A 17,756-nucleotide genomic window follows, 5' to 3' on the forward strand; every position below is an offset into this window, starting at 1 on the left:
GGAGCTGCTATAGCACCTTTTACATAAATTTTGCACTGAACAAGATAAAATAGATGCCACTGAGTATCCAAGCTGTCCTCAGTAACTGGAGAGCTAGTTCTTCTCAGACTTGAATTCAGAAAATGGTTATTACGCCATCTATAGCATTGGTCTGCAACTTACGCCTGCCCTCTGATTTTTCATAAATCTTCCAAATGAGACAGAAAAGGGTTTGATTCTTTTCATAGGAAAAGTACAAGGGGCAGCATTAGTTAGAATGGAAGATCTGAGAAGAAAGTATCAAGTAACTGAGGAAGATGTCCCCAAACCTGATACTCTTCCCCAGTGCACATTATCTGGCTATGCCAGGAGGAAGACAGGAGACTCTGGATGCATTTTAATCAGGCTACAACTTTAGCCCTAAAAGTCTGGAAGTACCCAGCAGGTAAAATTTTACAGTACAGGTAATTCCATAACCATTTACATACCTCGGAGGGGTGAGGCCGGGCTGCTGTCAGTCCACCCCCTTACCCAGCCTGGTCACCAGGCAACCTGCTTCTGGGACCTCAGCACACTTCTCTCTCAATCAAATGAGGGTTAAGGGTGACTACTGGGGGGTGGGGGTTGACTCCCTGCCGTAACAGTCACAGGAGACCCGAACAGCTCTCATTTCCGCTCCTTTAAAGGATACCTCCTTTAAATACTTTCCCATTTGATCTGATCACTGTATCCACTCCCTAAGGAGTGCCTGCACTGGACATCTGCCACAAGCTAACAATGAATTGCATCATCATAGCCTAACCACCGCCCCTTTCCCCCTCAGCTCCCAACCCACTGTAGAGAAGGCAAAAAACCCACCTCGACTTGGCCAATCTGGCCATCAGGAAATATTCCTTCCCAGTCCCCCAAGAAAGGAGCAACTGTCCTAATGCCTACAGCAGATCATGACAAAACCTGGTATTTCAAGTACTTCCACGAGAGGGAGGGTGGGTGCTGCTCAGCCTGGTCCAGGTTTTTGTTTCTGAATAGGCTTTTATTGTACATGGGGGCATAAATAGCTTCTCCCAGACACACACCAGTCACCTGGTGGGAAGGATGGATCAGTGTTCCCAACACTAACCAGGCATGGAGCCGCCTGCCTCTGTAGCAGGTACCTCTGATTCTCTAACCCTGCAAGGAGCAACACGCTTCCTCCAACAAGCCAAACAAACGGCCCCACTGCTTCATGTGCGGTGAGGTCATTTTTGCATTTTATCTATGGGGATAACCTAGGAAAGTATAACTCGTACTGTATGTATTGTTCTGAAAACTTCAACGATGCCTTTAAAATGTCAGCATTTGCCAACAGACACCATGCAATTACTTCCTGTGCTATGGCACAGATGAGAACTGTGGAATCTCAGATACCAATGAGTGATAACTTGGTAAATAGACTCCTTAATGGAAGTCATTGCAATTAAGTATAAGTGTTAAATAATAACAAAGGCAACTATAGAAGTGAAAGAAAAAGAAGCAATACAATAAAACGGTATACCTATGAAGCAAATTTTATTAAAATAACGAATGTATAATGTTTGTAACAGGATAATAACACAATCAGCAACTTGTACACTCACAGCAAGTACTCTCCCATCCACTAATTTTTTATTTTTACAGATGAAGAATCCAAAAGTAAATTTAAGAAAGTTACAATTTAGTAACTTGTAATAATATACCTCCCTATAAATATTGGCTGGAGTGGCAGTTCAAAATAGCAGAAAAACTTCTTAAACAAAACCCATTCTCCTCTTTATATTGTGATTGTATAAAAAAAGCTGTGTTATGCACACTTCTCTCATATTTAAAGTATATGAGTGATCAAAGTGTATTTTCTTTAAACCCTTTGCTCAGACACTTTATAAATAGAAGAAAAACAGTGCCAAGAGAAAATTGGTAGACTGAGATTCTGCATTTACTTACACAATGATGAGTTAATCCAAGACCCAGCAAAAGAACAAATCAAATATATAGCAATAGGGCTGGAATGCATTTAATTTTTTTTTAACCAATATATATCTTTTATATTTATATTCATGTCAGTAGAATTATCTGTTCAACCTACAGACAGTAATTAACAGTGTTGTTTATTTTGCAGCCCTCCTTTACCAACTCAAAACACAAGTTGGTATCAATTCTGAGGAGAGTAACTGCCTTGTCGTATTGACAGCAGACCAACTGCTTTGACTACAACTGCTAATAGGAAAAAATGAGAAAAATGGTGGGAGAGGAACACTCCCCACAATCCCCTTGATGGACCCAGGGCGTGCCAGGGTTCAAAGGCATGAAAGCCAGTTCTTGAAGTCATTGCTTTCAATACACAAACATACAAGAGTGAATAGGGCAGAAATATAGACGCATGTAAAAGTGGTCAAGCACTGCATAAGGACAGAAGACAATCTGTAGGATAAAAATACTCCCAAAAACGGAAGCGGGGGGGAAAGGGAGCACGGGGGGAAAGAGAGAGGGAGGGAGGGAGGCAGGGGGGAAGAAGCAGGGGAGTGGGGAAAACAGGACAGGTGTCTTTTTTGGTACCAAATAATAGCAAGCAAACAAAAAAAAATGAATCCTCCAGTCCAAATTAAAGTCAGATGGTGTGAAGCAAGGATATATTTTGTATTCCAGTTTACATAAAGAATAGTACCTACCCTGACCCTTGTGGTTAACTTCTTTAGCAGCAATCACTTTGTTTATAACAGTCTGAAGGAAATCATTCTCCCCTGCCACCCTGGGTGAAAAACGGGATGATATGTTCAGCTGCTTGTGTCGAATGGCGTCATCCAATGCTAGCCTGGAGGATGCACATGACGACCAACACCAGGAAACAAAGGGTCACAGAAAACCAGAAGTCACAGTAACAAGGGAACACAAAAGATCATATCATAGTTGTGACGAAAAGTATTTATTAGTCAACGCAAGACAAAAGACAGGAAAGGTAACAAGAAAGACATAGGAAGATCATTAATCAGGAAAATGCTGACCTGCTAAAGAGAAGTCAAGCAATCCTATGTTACTCTTCCCAGCAGAAACATGCATGTGTCAGGTCCCAATCCCACTTCCAATAAATAGCATGTACAGTAGTAAAGAAGAACACTGATCTCCAGAGAGACCCATGTTAAATACTGAAATCCAATTGGGATGATTTTGCAAAAATGTACAGTATGTTAATTCTGTGCAACCTTCAGGACAGCTTCTACAAATTGAATATATTAAGAGGTAGTGTATATGGTTTGATGGAATTTACAGAAGAGAAAACTTTTAAATTTAACTGAAATGGCTTAGTGGAAGAAAAACAGATAATCCATCATTTTGTTATACTAGGTGAAGAAAAGAAAATGTGAAAATTATAAATGAAATGCAACATTTACAAATGTCATTTAAGTACCACACCAGTCGTGCCAAGTGCTTCTGACAGCTGTTGTGTTGGTGGCCAGTGAATGAATACAAACAAACACACATATGAAAACAGAACTGCATGTAGCACAACAAAAGCACAGCATGAAATGAGTAAGAAAATATGCCTCTTATACACAGTGTTTAAGTCAACACTGGAAACAACGACAAAGCTATTCTTTGTGTGTTTGCACATTACTCATATTCTTGGTGTATACTTTGAAGAATATTTTAATTTACTGAAGAAAAATACAACAAAAACATATTGCACACCCTTTCCAAAAGCTGGTTTGTATATAAACAGACTATAAATCCGTTTTAATGGAGCAAAAAGCTAAACATTCCATTAGCATCCACTTTCTTGATCCACAAAGATTCATTTTCTGTGCATACTTCCACACTCACTAAAATAAAAGCTTGTCATTGTTTAAATACAATAAATAAATCTCACAAAGACACTCTTCTTTAAAAGCTTCTACTTTCCTTGAACAATAGAATTGTGTTACTGTTCTACAGACTATTATGTCTTATACACAAATTCCACTGATATCATGAAATACAAACATGAAGTGGCTAGGACTAGAGCCATTAGGCACACAGTGCTAGTAACCTGATTTCTTTCTATAGATTCTGCAATCTCAAATTTTCTGTTAAGCTCCCCAAACATCCCTGCTAACTCTTGTACTTTTTAATTAGACCTAGTTTCCATACTGAAGTTATTTGATATTACATTATTTTAATCTATTGCTCTCTAGATTTATAAAAAAACATTCACGAAATCTAGGAGTAGATTAAGTCAAAAGGGACTCAGTTATATAACAGCATTGTGGTCTACATTTCTTACAATGGTAAAGCTGAGACAAGATGGGAGAGGTAATATATTTTATTGGACGAAACCTGTCTCTCTCACGAACTGAAGGTGGACCAATAAAAGATATCACCTCACCCACTTTCTGTCTCTCATATCCTGGGACCAATACAACTACAACAACACTGCATTCAACAATGGTAAAGCTGAGTATTCATATTTTAATGGGGATGTACTTTTTTTTTTATCCCCGCTACCCCTTCCTCATTTTATGATATTAAAGTTGGAATCTTTAAAATCCCCACACATTTTAATACCTTTGTTAATAGTAAGCACACACTTCTAAAAAGGACTATTTTTTTCATTAAAAAAAGGAAGAAAGCCTATCCACATACACACAAATACAAACATTCAGACTTACTCAAACCACAAACAAATTAAGAAATTCAAAGTAAAATCTATGTCTAACCTTTGACAGTACATTTCAGTGCTTTCTTTTAATCTTAAAAATATCTGATAACACTGTATGAAGTTTCACATGGCATAGTGGTTCCTTTTATTTCACTGGAAAACTAGTTATATGTATGAGGAGTATTTCAGTTCCCATGCCCATTCACTCTTTGGTTTCTCTATCTTTAATTATCTGCCAATTAGTGCCAATTATGGTGGCGATTTAGTGACATGGACAGTCATGTGATTCAACCAACTCATTTCATACAGGACACTTAACATCCATCAGGCAGTAATAGCTTTTGGTCATTACCAACCTTGACTAGACTGGAACCAGTAACATATAAAGAAAAGAAGCTTAAAACGTCTATCTCAAAAATCCTGGGCCCATCTAGTTAGTTCCAGGCTCCTTCACACACAAAAATGGAAAAGACACGTTTAAAGTTGAAGCAAGAAAGCACTTAGAAATGGGTGAACTTTTTTTTTTGGCACCACTATTCATTCCGAATAAATAAGTGAAGAACTAAAAAGGGGGGGAAAATACATTTAAGACCTCATGTGTTAAAATTCTAATCTGTAGCAAATTTACCAACTTCAAAATATCTACATAACATTAGTGGACTGTAAGATCAATTTCAAAAGTTGACATTGAAAAGTGTTTTACATTTAATCTGCCTTAAATCCTCTGACAATGCTTTACATTACTCTATATACTTACGGTTGAAATGGTATAAAGTGTTGTTTGTCCTCATCATCAACTTTCCCACTAATTATGTCAGTTACATCCATTACTGAAATAAAAAACAAAGTTACTGCAATAAATTGATCAACAAAGGCAGGCGAGGGGAGAGACAAACAAACAATGTACTACAGTCATTTCATCTCTAATGAAAAATTAACAATGGCATAAAACCAGTATAGTTCTTTTGCAGCATAGGTTCATGTTTCAAACACAGACTCAATTTTCACATCAGTGAAATAAATGGTATCCTCTGAAGCTACTAGGAGATGTGGATACAAGCTTTTGTTTTGTCACATGTACCATCATGTGACATTATTTTAAACTTCTGCTTACATGAATAACCAAAAAGAAAAGGAGTACTTGTGGCACCTTAGAGACTAACAAATTAAGTGAGCTGTAGCTCACGAAAGCTTATGCTCAAATAAATTTGCTAGTCTCTAAGGTGCCACAAGTACTCCTTTTCTTTTTGCGAATATAGACTAACACAGCTTCTACTCTGAAACATGAACAACCAAGAAGCTTATTGCCTCCAGGGATCTAAATCTCAATACAAGTCACCACTTTATTAATCTAGGGCCTGGCCTGATGAGGAAAACTATTAGTGAAGTTATTTCTTCATTTGAGAAAGAGAGAGAGAATATTTTAGTCTTCAAATTTATATTTAATTTTCAATAGCCATGAGATGTGGCATAATCAGGTGCAAGGATGAGTGGAGGTAGAAAAGGTCATAAACCGCCTTTGAAATAATTCACCTCAGGATCCTTCTATGATAGTGTTAATATAATATTTTGTGAATATATAGAAAAAATCATGTCACTGCTTTACAAATGGTATCTGGAGAAAATGACATTAGGTTGGTTAGTAACACTGCCATATGTTCCTTGAATAGTACTATAAAATGAAAGATAGTAGCCCACCAAAGTTCTTCTTTGTTGTGTCAAACAAAAGTTACATGGCCTTTATATCAAGATTGTTTGATTTATATAGGAACTAGGAGATCATTGGCATAATACTGGTGAACAGAGCCATTCAGACACAACCAGTCATGAAATTCCGCCCTTGAAAAGAACACAAACACACAGAGCAGTCATTGTTTTCAGATTCTATATGCATTGTTACCATTACGCCCTCCTGGGAAGTTTATACCTCCTCAAGTTTTTGTGATTATGTTGCTCTGTAGTGGCTAGACCACTGAAGGGATGTAAATTTACTTTAATTAGAAGGGGGGGAAATTCCATATTAGTCTAAATGAACATGATGAAATATTGTATATCTGAACATTTCTCCTAATTTGCTGTAAACTGTTGTACTGTATTTAAGAATACAACAAGGAAAGGTAGAGCTTATTTGAATTTCAACATATGGTTACCTCAGCATTTGAAGAATTTCCTTTACTATAGGGAATAGGTAGAGAATAGTAAGGAACTTTGGGGGCTCGTCTATATAAGGAAGAGGACCCCACTTGCTACTCTGGACTAGCTTCTCATGTGGACACACTTTCTGTAGACTAAGCTAAACAGCCCAAGTGCCTTAAGCTATTGCACACAAAGGCACTCGTAGTGCACAGAAAAAGTGTCCACACAGGGAGTTGGCACAGAGTAGCCAGTGTGCTTTACATTCACACTCGAGCTTATTGCATACTAACTTCCCCATGTAGACAAGCCCTTAATTGTCAAAAGCCTTGAGAATTTTTTTAAATGACCTCCCTGGTGCATGTTTTAATGTCAATAAGAGCCCATTAAAAATAAAACCTAAACTAATCAATGCTTAAATCTTCTCACTGTGTACGCCATGTGAGCAAGAAGCCTACTTACTACTTATGTTTTAGGAAATATTATCTTAACATACATCGTTCTCGCACAACTGTGTGTGTTAATAAAAAATGGCTTCCTTTTGCTTGTGTTTTTATTAAGAGCAAAGTAGTTGTTTCTGAAAGCAATTACAAAGGGTCGCAGAAACAGGACATATCATGAATTCATGTAACTATGCAGTGAACAATTAAGTTATTTGTGTTCTCCACTTTATTTGAGCAATTTTATCATGTAATTTCTTTGACCTTCCATCTCTCTGCACCTTATCCATAATAATTCTGAGTATCTGCCTTTTGTTCATAACCAGCTAAATCACTTATTCCTGAGTGACTTCAGAACCTCTAGTCCAGTTGATGCTCTGCCATTTCATACATTTTAAAAGGTAGTATATTCCACTGGAAGAGAATTAATCGGATTTAAACTCTAAGCTATAGTGCACTTGGACATTTCCATTCAGGTTTTAAAATACCTGATGCTATACACAGAATCCTACAGAATCATAGAACTGTAGGGCTGAAAAGGACGTCAAGAGGTCATCAAGTTCATCCCCCTATGCTGAGATAGTACCAAATAAACCTAGACCATCTCTGGCAGGTGTTTGTCCAACATACTCTTAAAAACCTCCAATGATGGGGATTCCACAACCTCCGTTAGAAGCTTATTCCAGAACTTAACTACCCTTATAATTAGAAATTTTTTTTCTAATATCTAACTTAAATCTCTCTTGCAAGATTAAATTACTTGTTGTCCTACCTTCAGTAGACATTGGTAACAATTGATCACTGTCCGCTTTCTAATAGCTGTTAACAAATTTGACTTATCAGGTCTTCCCTCAAGTCTTCTTTTCTCAAGACTAAACACATCCAGCTTTTTAAACCCTTCCCTTATAGGCCAGATTTTCTAAACCTTTAAATTATTTTTGTAGCTCTCCTCTGGACTCTCCCAACTTGTCCACATCTCTCCTAAAATGTGGAGCCCAGAACTTGGACACAGTACTCCAGTGGAGACTTCACCAGTGTCTTACATACAACACTCCTGTTTATACTGCCCAAAATGATATTAGCCTTTTTTTAAAAAATGCATCACATTATTGATTCATATTAAACTTGTGATCCACCATACCCTCCATAGTACTACCACCTAGCCAGTTATTCGCCATTTTGTAGTTGTGCATTTGATTTTTCCTTCCTAAGTGAAATTACATCAAGTGTAACATATGTATCTAAGATATACACAAAAGATTTAGTAGCTTGTTTTTTCCCCCTTACCAAAATGCTGATAAAAACATGGAACAATTATTCAATATTAAAAGCAGCTCTTATTTACAGTGAATTCTGACTATGTAAAAGCTAAGAAGAATAGATTACCTGCTACTCCAAAAGGTCGTCTTAGCCCAGAGGTTAGTTTTCTTGTATTGTTGTCTCTTAGTTCCATTCTGCCTACTCTTACAATCTGACAGACAAAACTGATTTTCTCTCTTTTCAGGTCTTTGCTGCCAAGGTCCTAGAAATATTAATTTCCATACATTATAAGAATCCTGTTCATTTCAGGTTCTACTTTAGTAGCCCGCAGAAAGACAAGTTGTTCAGAATTTAGTCTTTAGCATTAGAATAAGTTATTCTCATGACAATAGAATTTTCATAACAATACTTAAGCCATTAATTTACACAGAAGCCAAAGAGTCCAACTATTTTTGAACAGTTTAAATCCTTTTCACAATTGTCAGAGGTTCAACTTGGCCTTTAGCCACATGAACCACAGTTGTCAGAAATTGCATTAGAGTAATTAACAAGGAGTGACTTATAAGTTTCTCCAGGATCTAAATTCAAGTCTGCAGAGGTAGTCTACTATCTGTTAAACTCTTTAGCATTTTTCAAGATAGGAAACAAAGCAAAAACAAAAGCACACTTACAGTGAACACAGCTCGAAGATTATGTAACCTGTCTATGTCTTTAGGCAGCCCAGAACTTGACCATCGAACTAGATAGTTTTCACTGTAAGAACAAAGTTTTTTACATATACATATACATATATATATATGTGTGTATTTAGATATACATATGAGTTCAGATGTTACAAAATTAGGTTAAGTTCACATTAAACAACCTATTTTTCAGCACTATAAGTGAGGTTCTGCTCAGTGAAATGATTATACTAAATAGCACCTTCTTACCCAATTGCTTGTTCCTTTTGTGTAAACATTGCCATTTCTGTCATTTTACTGACTAAATTATATTTTTGGGTTTTCTTATTATTTTGGGAGGGGGAGGGTTTAGTTTCGGTGTTGATACAGGAGTGACAGTGCAGCTCTGGGACAATAAGCTGGCTTCTTACTCAGCTCATGAAACAGTAAGACAATTAACTGAGATCTGTCATTGGCGATGCATGAGCCAAAAGAACCCAGCTTGACTTTCAGTTCTCAGTTTGAGTTTGCATGGCAGGCAATTTGAAAAAAACACAAACCAACCATCCGATTTCCAGACCTAATCTGTTTAGTGAGTCACAAATATGGTACCACATAATTGCATTTTTATAGTCACTTTTTAGAGTAGAACCACAATTCAAAATCTAAACCGTATCAACATTAACTTTAAGATGCCTACAGAAGTAATTTTATAATTCATATAGCAACATATGGATACTAATGATGAAGTTTTACAGGAGTCAAAAAGTAATATACTCTTTTGTCTCTTTACACCTGATATCACAGGTGTGCTTCACTTCTATTACAATCACAGGAACGTTTACTCGGTGAGCAGCTGCCATTGTGCTTCGTGCATGTAATATGAATAGAAGAGCAGTTCTTCTTCAGCCTAGTAGAATGCAGTCCCTGTAAGGAAGCAGGGGATCCAGAACACTCACTCTCTCTAATGACTGCCAAGGCAGCTGAACAGTGAATGAGCCAAGCCTTGTTCATGTGTCATTTACCTCTACACAGGTGGAACTAAAGACAATGTGATACGGAACACTAAAAATTTCTAATGTACTGAAGCAAGGCAGACTAATCTGTTGCTGTGTTGAATAAAGCAGATGAAGTGCTGTATAATCCATACTTCCCAGCTAACTTTCCGCTACAGTTTACCCAGCAAACTGACCTTCCAAACGCCCTCTTCTATCTGCCGTGACTCCTTGACCAAATCCAGAGAGGCACAAGATAAACAGGTATACATAATGCAGGCAGACAGACGACACTAACCTGATAAACTTTGATTCTAGTGGGTCGTACAGAGACATCAGGACTTCAGCATCTTCTCCTATTTTGCAAACTACATTTTTTAAATTTACAAATAAAGCAAATGAAGGTGTGGCAGCAAATTTGGCTTGTCTGTTAATATCAATGTTCTGCTTTTGAGACTGTAATTTAAGAGAGACAAAACAGTCAAATTTAAACAGCACTAACAACTAGAATCACGCCCTTAAATCATATCCTTAAATCTTACCCTTCCACTACAAAACGTTTACCTGAAACATTTAGGGCAAAACAAGTGTGTCCCCCCTCCAGGGGCAAGAAGCTCTAGACCTTGCCATTTTCTATAGTGGGAATGGGAAGGGTGCTGAGACTTCTGGCAGGCTGCTCTATCTGGATCCTCCTTGGAGCTATGTTTTGTATTAGTTTCTAGCTACCAAGGGGGAACAGACAGAATGGAGCAAAGGATCAAGCTTCAAATTTGTCTGCTAGAACAGAAGAGCTTTCCTTCTGTCTCCACTCTTCTACTTTTCCCCTAGCCTCCTACAGGCTGCAAGGAAAAAAGGGGGAGAAGACAGGATCGCTACTCTGCCCTTCCCCTAGGTTTTTAGTCTTTCTCCACAGTGGATGACTTTAGGGCCTGCCTCTGTTGTTGCTGCTTCAAGCTTTCCCAAGAGCAACAAGACGACACAGTAAACATCACCACAACCTATCCAGACCCTTGTTAATTACACTCTGCTCCTGGTTGGCAAACCAGTGAGTAGCAGCAGAGACAATAAAGCCATCTACATAAAAGCTCAAGAAGAGCAGATTTCAAAGTTCACATTTGGACGGGTCTTTGGGAGAGAGAATTTATTTTTTAAGCGAAGTTTAAATTCTGCAAATTTTTTGCTTTGCCTACATATTTACCAGGGAACCTTTTTACTTGCCACAGATGATTCAGCAAGTGCTTTTTTAAAAACTCAGGATACAGATGCCATATACAATCCTAATTAAAATATTAATTGATCTGAACTAGAGTACTGTATCCAAATTAAGCCTCAAGAAAAAACACCATTAATATATACAATTTCATTAAATATGCATCTCCTCTCTCATGTCATCTTTGTAGTTCTCTCTCATAGTAATCCATCAATTAATGAATTTATTGGTAGAGTATTATATCAACATTGATACTTCTGAAGTATATGAATCATTTTTTAAAAGATGGGTAAGTTATAAAGCCCAAATAAGATAAGCTACACAACGTATTTTTGATACTTTTAATCTTGAGAATGCTTCATGGACTAAAACAGAAGACTAAGCCAAATTCCTGCTTTAATTATATTTTATCATTATTTTTGACATTAATTTACATGATTCTTAATTTAAAAAGATAACAGTTGGGGATAGTGTATCTTACCTTTTCTTCTAGTAGTCTTTCCTCAACTTGCTTGGAAGCTATTTCATGAGCTCTGAAAAGGCTGATTGTGCTGGTTTGTTCTGGATCTAAAATGTTGCCATCTTCATCCCTTACAACCAGATCCAAATCAAGAATCCTATGTAAAAAGTTACAGATTACTTATCATTATGCATAAAATGCCTGCAAGAGTTGCAGAATGTTGAATATGTAATCACTGATTTATACGAAGAGAAAAATCTCTTTTTCTGCTCTGTCTCATTTGACATTCTGGACAACCAAAGTAAGTAGTATCTCATACAAATTGGTTGTCAAAAAAATGAGTTCTAGCTTCTTTTTTAAAAATCTTCCTTGGCAGGCAGTACCATGTTCCTTCAGAAATCCACAAATCCATAGAAGCAAAAGCTATGAGACCCAGCAAAGGAGATACTAAGACCTTTATCATTCCTTAAGGAAGAGTACAATTTTCTGTCAGTAGGATCCAAGTGTCAAGGGTTAGGCTGTTCAGAAAGATTTTTTTTTCCCCATACACACAGTCTATCTTTTGGGAGGATCATCTGTTTTCCACCATGCCAGCTCCAGAACTTATCATAAAACCAAGGGATGAAGAACATACAGTTTATATCGCTCCAAGTCTCTCTAACAATCTTGGCCAAGGCCTTGAGGAAGAGAAAAGATCTTAATCTTCCAAATATGCTCAGGGAACTACTCTTTTCTGTTCTCCTGTAAATTCTTGTTTTTGCAGTCCTTTCATCAGGAGTTTGCTAAAACTTAAGAGTCCTAGAAATCCCAACTGGGTGAATCCCAATCCAGCACGGAAATGTGTCATACAAAGCCTGACTCTTCTGAGCCGGAAGCACAAAAACAGGAGGTAGCAGTTTCTCCTTCCTCTCTTCTGCAGGGAAGAATCTGGACCATTTCTAGCTGGGTACGGATGCTGGAGGAGCCACCCATAAAGGTAGAGGAGAAGCCTCATGAGCATATGGAGCCATGGAGTCCTTGACAGTGTGACACTGTGTGTCCAAGTGTGACACACCAAGGACAGGATCCCAGGGAAAATCCCCTCTAGATAACATTCCAGATTACCTGAAATAACACACTACCATGTGAGGACCTTAAATTAATGGCCTTAGAGTATCATTCCCATGAGAGGAGGAAACACGGGACTGTTAAGAAGTTGAGCATCCTCCAGTCTCAGTGCAAGAAACTCATCAATGATTTGCCTTGAGTTGAAGGAGGAAGGGAATGCCAAGTGCTGTGGTGTTCCAGGGTCTTTGTACAGAGCGATCATCTGTCCCTAGGTTAGGAGAAAGGATTGGAGTGCTAAAGTTTATTGGTCTGCTGCTCAGAAAAGCTGGGGCAGAGGATGTGATGATTTGGGAATCTGTCTGTAGAATTCATGAACAGAGTGAGATTACAAATTTTGTGTCTTTACCAGGCTGCAAACTCAATTTTGAATGTGCATTATTTTGCCTTCTCTGCTGTCTGTTTGCCTCTATGTAGGGCCAAAATTCCAAAGGTTTGGGGCAAAAGAATAACAAAAGAGTTGTCACAGTTAACTGCTCTTCCAGTGAAGGAGAACAGCTCTTTACAAAAGATGGGCTCCCAACCAGCAGAACAAGTTTAGCAGGGGACAGGTCCTCACGGTGACAAAGTTACCTGGCAGGCTTTTCTGGTCAACTTGGAAGGCGGAGCTGGATGTCACCTGACAGAAGGAAAAGTTATCAATAGTGAAGAGCTGATGGGTCAGACTCTCTTGTGTCCAGCAACTTAGCATTTAGAGGCTGCATAAAGCAGGAAGCCCTCCCTGTTTTCTTGAGCCCAGAAGAGTTCCCAAGGAAAGGAGGAGTTTACTTACCCATACAGTAACTGGAGTTCTTTCAGATGTTTTAGTCCTATGTGTGCTACACTTCAGATGTGTGCAAACCCTCAGGCTTTTGACCTGAGATTTTTGGTTGCAGTGTCTGCAAGAGCTGCATCTGAGCTTTATACATTCTTGTGTTCTGATTCAAGGGCATATAAGTTAGGGTGGACCAGTCGCCGCTCCGGTACCTTCTCAACTAGGCAATCCAGCCAAAGCAAGGACTGCAAAGTAGAGGGGAAGAAGGGCAGGTAGTAGCGCATTAATAGGAACAGAAAATCTCGAACAGTAGCAGTTATTGTACAGGTAAGAAATCGCTCCTTGTTAGAGTAATTGTCTCTATGGGTCCTTCACTGTAGATGAGTTCCAAGCAGCGTACAAACTTCTGGAGGTGGGTGCCAGGATGACCAATCTAGTACAGATCAAAGAACAGCTGCACCAAAGGCTGCATCTGTCCTCGAAGCATGCACAATAACACAGTGCTGGGGGAAAGTTTCTGCAGATGACAAAAAGAGCAAATGTGTTAGGCCTGTACCTCTCCTGTGTGTAAAATGCTTTACAACTACTGCATGCCCTGGGAGAGAATTCTACTGCAAACCAGAAAGTTCACACCTTTGGGGTAGAGTTCTGGGAGAAGATATGTTTAAGTATGAGGGAGTCTGAAGGGTCAGCATTGAGCCCAGAGGGGCTAGGCAGCTGGACAGCAGTTTCCAGCTCTCAGGATGAGGTGCAGACAGGAGGGCTACACCCAGAGCGTGTGCCGAGGGACCCAGAGATTAGAAGGGTGGCTGGATTCCATTCAGCCTTGAGAGGCTTAAGCCATCCAGGGACACAGAGGCTTGGATTCCTTCTGCAAGAGGGTGCCCAACTGGATCTGTGACAGTGGGGTCTTTGAAATACTGTTTGCTCTGGAATGGAACATGAGTGCTAAAGAGAGTGGGGTTGCCAGAGGACAGTTCAGGAAACCTTGCAATATGCATTGACTAGCTTCGCTCCCAAGGAGGACTACTGGGTGAGGAGCTGGACTCTCCGACTGAAGCCTGAGATAAAGAGCAGACATGGCATCCACATCTGCCACTGCTGCCACAGGTGTGGACATGACACCCTCTCTTGCCTGTCGTGAGAAGACAGAGACACTCCTAGCCTAGGTTTGGAAGCAGAACAAGAGATTTACAACAACTGTGGCTACAGGAGCCTGCCACTGGAGATATCTGGCACACCCATCCAGCCAGCTGTCCACTCTATGAGAGGCCAAATGCGTCTGCCGGGAGCTAAGGAAAGCACAGGAGCCATCCTGTGTCTAGAAGAATGTAGACAGGCAAGGGGGAAAAATAATCTAATACTCAGTGACTGATCACTCCACCTTGCAACTATGAACAACAGAGTGGAAACCCACTGGCACAGATTGTCAAATGAACAGGAGCAGAAACTATGTTGATTTTATCTTTTCATTTCTACTTAACTTACAGGTGACATTTGTAAAAACATGTTGATGACTAAGGAGTTGTTCCCAAGTGTTTCATTTTGTTTACAATCAGCTTTTCAACCCCAAAAAGACACCCATCATTTATACACAATAAACTGATCTAGTCTCATAATCTCATATCTACCCATTTAAAAAAACAAAAGTCCATAAATCCACAATGATTACATTTTTGATTATTGCAGCACAATAAAATTAGTATCCTGCCTTTATTTATGTAAAAACCCATTCATGTAATTACTTTCAGGAAACAATGGAAAAATCAAGATCATACATGAAATCCATACAGTATATATTTAATGCATAATGAATATTTCTTATGTCTGGATATTAGAAATTTTCATTTTATTTCATTTTACGCAAAACACGATATATGGCTACACTAAAAAGATACTGCACCCTTTAAAATGTGCATATTTACTCAAAAGTTCAAATTCAATTCTCCCCCCTACTCTACAGGGAATGTTTTGATCACTTAATTAGTCCATCAGAACATTATGAATAAAAGACACAGCACAAGATGTTCTATTGTGTTGAACACTGAGCATCTGGACGTTATTAAGAGTAACTTTAACCAACTTCTTAGCCAGATGGTAAAATACAGTAGCCAAACAAATAATATCAACAACATCTGGTTAACTGTCTACTGGGGTACAACAGACCATATCTTGGATTATAAATGCTAAATTACTTACTGAATGGAGTTAGCGATTTTTTTATCACTATTTTTGCTGATAAAGTACATGGGCACAAGAACTGAAAAAGCTGCAGTATTTAAGTAGCAAAGCACAAATTGATGAATCCTCATGAGCTAATCATACTACAGTGGCACTTAAAGAAAGTTTGGCTGATCAATCTTCCATCCCCAGGAGTTCAATAACCTTATATTACCCCATCTTCTCATTATTCAGACTGTTACTTTAACCAGATTCCAATTTTGTATATAAGCAAGGTAGAGATTTCTCGCTTTCAATTAAAAAATAATGTCACAACTGAGTAGTTCAGCATTCCTCCTTACCATGGGACGATTTAATCTACCGTTAACCAGTTCAATTTTCAAACACAACATTCCCTCCATCTAAATAGTTTTCAGAAGGCTTAGCCTTAAATCAAAAGTCACCTCATCTAAATTGCTGACATATCTGATGTATGCCCCATTGTAACATTTGTCATTAATTAGGTGCCATTCCTGGTTTTTATCCTCATCTTCTGGATAAATATAAATGCTTACGAAATCTAATCAACTGTTAACAATATAACCATTAATACAAGCTAGATACTACACAAGCAGCAGCACAATGAAAGACCCCACATTTCCCCGACAAATCCTCGAGCACTGCATGAGAGCATTAACAAGTTCAGAGTGCAAACAGCTGATGGTGCTAGAGAGGAAGCAACAGTTTATATGAATTGGCAAAGGGTTTTGAAAGACAGGAACATTTATATCTTTCATCCGACCTCAGAAAAATCATAGCTTTAATCTGACATCAAATTGATAGTGTCACAAAGTTTATGAGTGACAGTTTAACAGAAGGAGTCTAGTACACAAATTATAATTTGTACTGTATCAAAAATGCTTTTATATTGCAATTTTTCCCACTTTGCTGTACTCTAAAAAGATTGCTACTTAAACTACAAGTACTACTCCTTACAGAAATACTTTCTTCATGTATATGCAGTGCCTTCGAACTGCTATATCATACAACAAGGCTGATTCCCCCCACTCCCTCAAGAAGCACACACTATGAAGTAGTCATCACAAACCTGTTTCCATAATCTATTTTGGCAGTCACTTTCTTTTTCATTTCCTTGAGCTCATCTTGGGGAAGAGTTCCAGAAAGTATCTGTGATCTCCATTCAATAAGATCATATATCATGTGTCGTACACTGTGGAACATATCTCTGTTATCTTGCTGTTTGAAAATAAAATAAACAAGACTGTAAATGTTATTTTAAAAGGTAAATAACTATGCACATTTTAGAGTTTTTATATGACAAATTAAAAATATGGGCCATGAGATTCAAAACTAGGTGTCTTAAGCTAGGCTCCAAAATTAGACGCCTGGTTTCCAATAGTGCTGAGTACGCAGCTGTCCTCTCAATGGGAATTGTTGGGTTCTCAGCACTTTTGAAAGTCTTGCCTCTTATTTAGGTGCCTAAATACTGATTAGGAACCTAAGTCCCTTTAAAACATTAACCATGATTTACTCAATACAGTGAATGATTCAGGATTAAGACATCTTTTTTGTTTATATGGTATCTTTCCACGGACCAGGCATTACCCAGAATTCAGAAGGACAAACAGACAGCAGGGACAATATAGGAATAATATGGAAAAGAACACCTTGGCTTTAAAGACTCATATAATACTGTATAATTTACTGGGGTGGAGGTGATGGACTTGTTCTGCCTTTAAAAGAAGAGGTGTTTCTGGATCTGTGATGATACTGAATACTTGTTTACAGCGCTCTGGGGTTGCAAGAGATCAGATCTTAACCCGTCTAGCTCAGAACTGAATATAGGCTCTCTAGCACATCAGGGCAGTAGAATATTTTGGAGGAGGGGAAAATAAGGTAGAAAGCAGGGGACAGGGAGATAGAATTCCAT

At 38.4% G+C, this 17,756-nt stretch overlaps 1 protein-coding gene across 1 annotated transcript in view; it reads right to left on the minus strand.

Annotated features, from left to right (window-relative positions):
• Positions 1 to 17,756, minus strand: part of DOCK1 (dedicator of cytokinesis 1) — a 578,721-nt gene that overhangs the window by 491,314 nt on the left and 69,651 nt on the right. The window contains 7 exon segments of the mRNA XM_038408546.2: positions 2,664 to 2,806; positions 5,385 to 5,457; positions 8,587 to 8,722; positions 9,132 to 9,213; positions 10,416 to 10,573; positions 11,809 to 11,944; positions 16,914 to 17,062. Coding sequence (XP_038264474.1) covers positions 2,664 to 2,806; positions 5,385 to 5,457; positions 8,587 to 8,722; positions 9,132 to 9,213; positions 10,416 to 10,573; positions 11,809 to 11,944; positions 16,914 to 17,062 — 877 coding nt within the window.

Source organism: Dermochelys coriacea, chromosome 7, assembly GCF_009764565.3.
Source record: "Dermochelys coriacea isolate rDerCor1 chromosome 7, rDerCor1.pri.v4, whole genome shotgun sequence".
Taxonomy (NCBI): Eukaryota; Metazoa; Chordata; order Testudines; family Dermochelyidae; genus Dermochelys; species Dermochelys coriacea.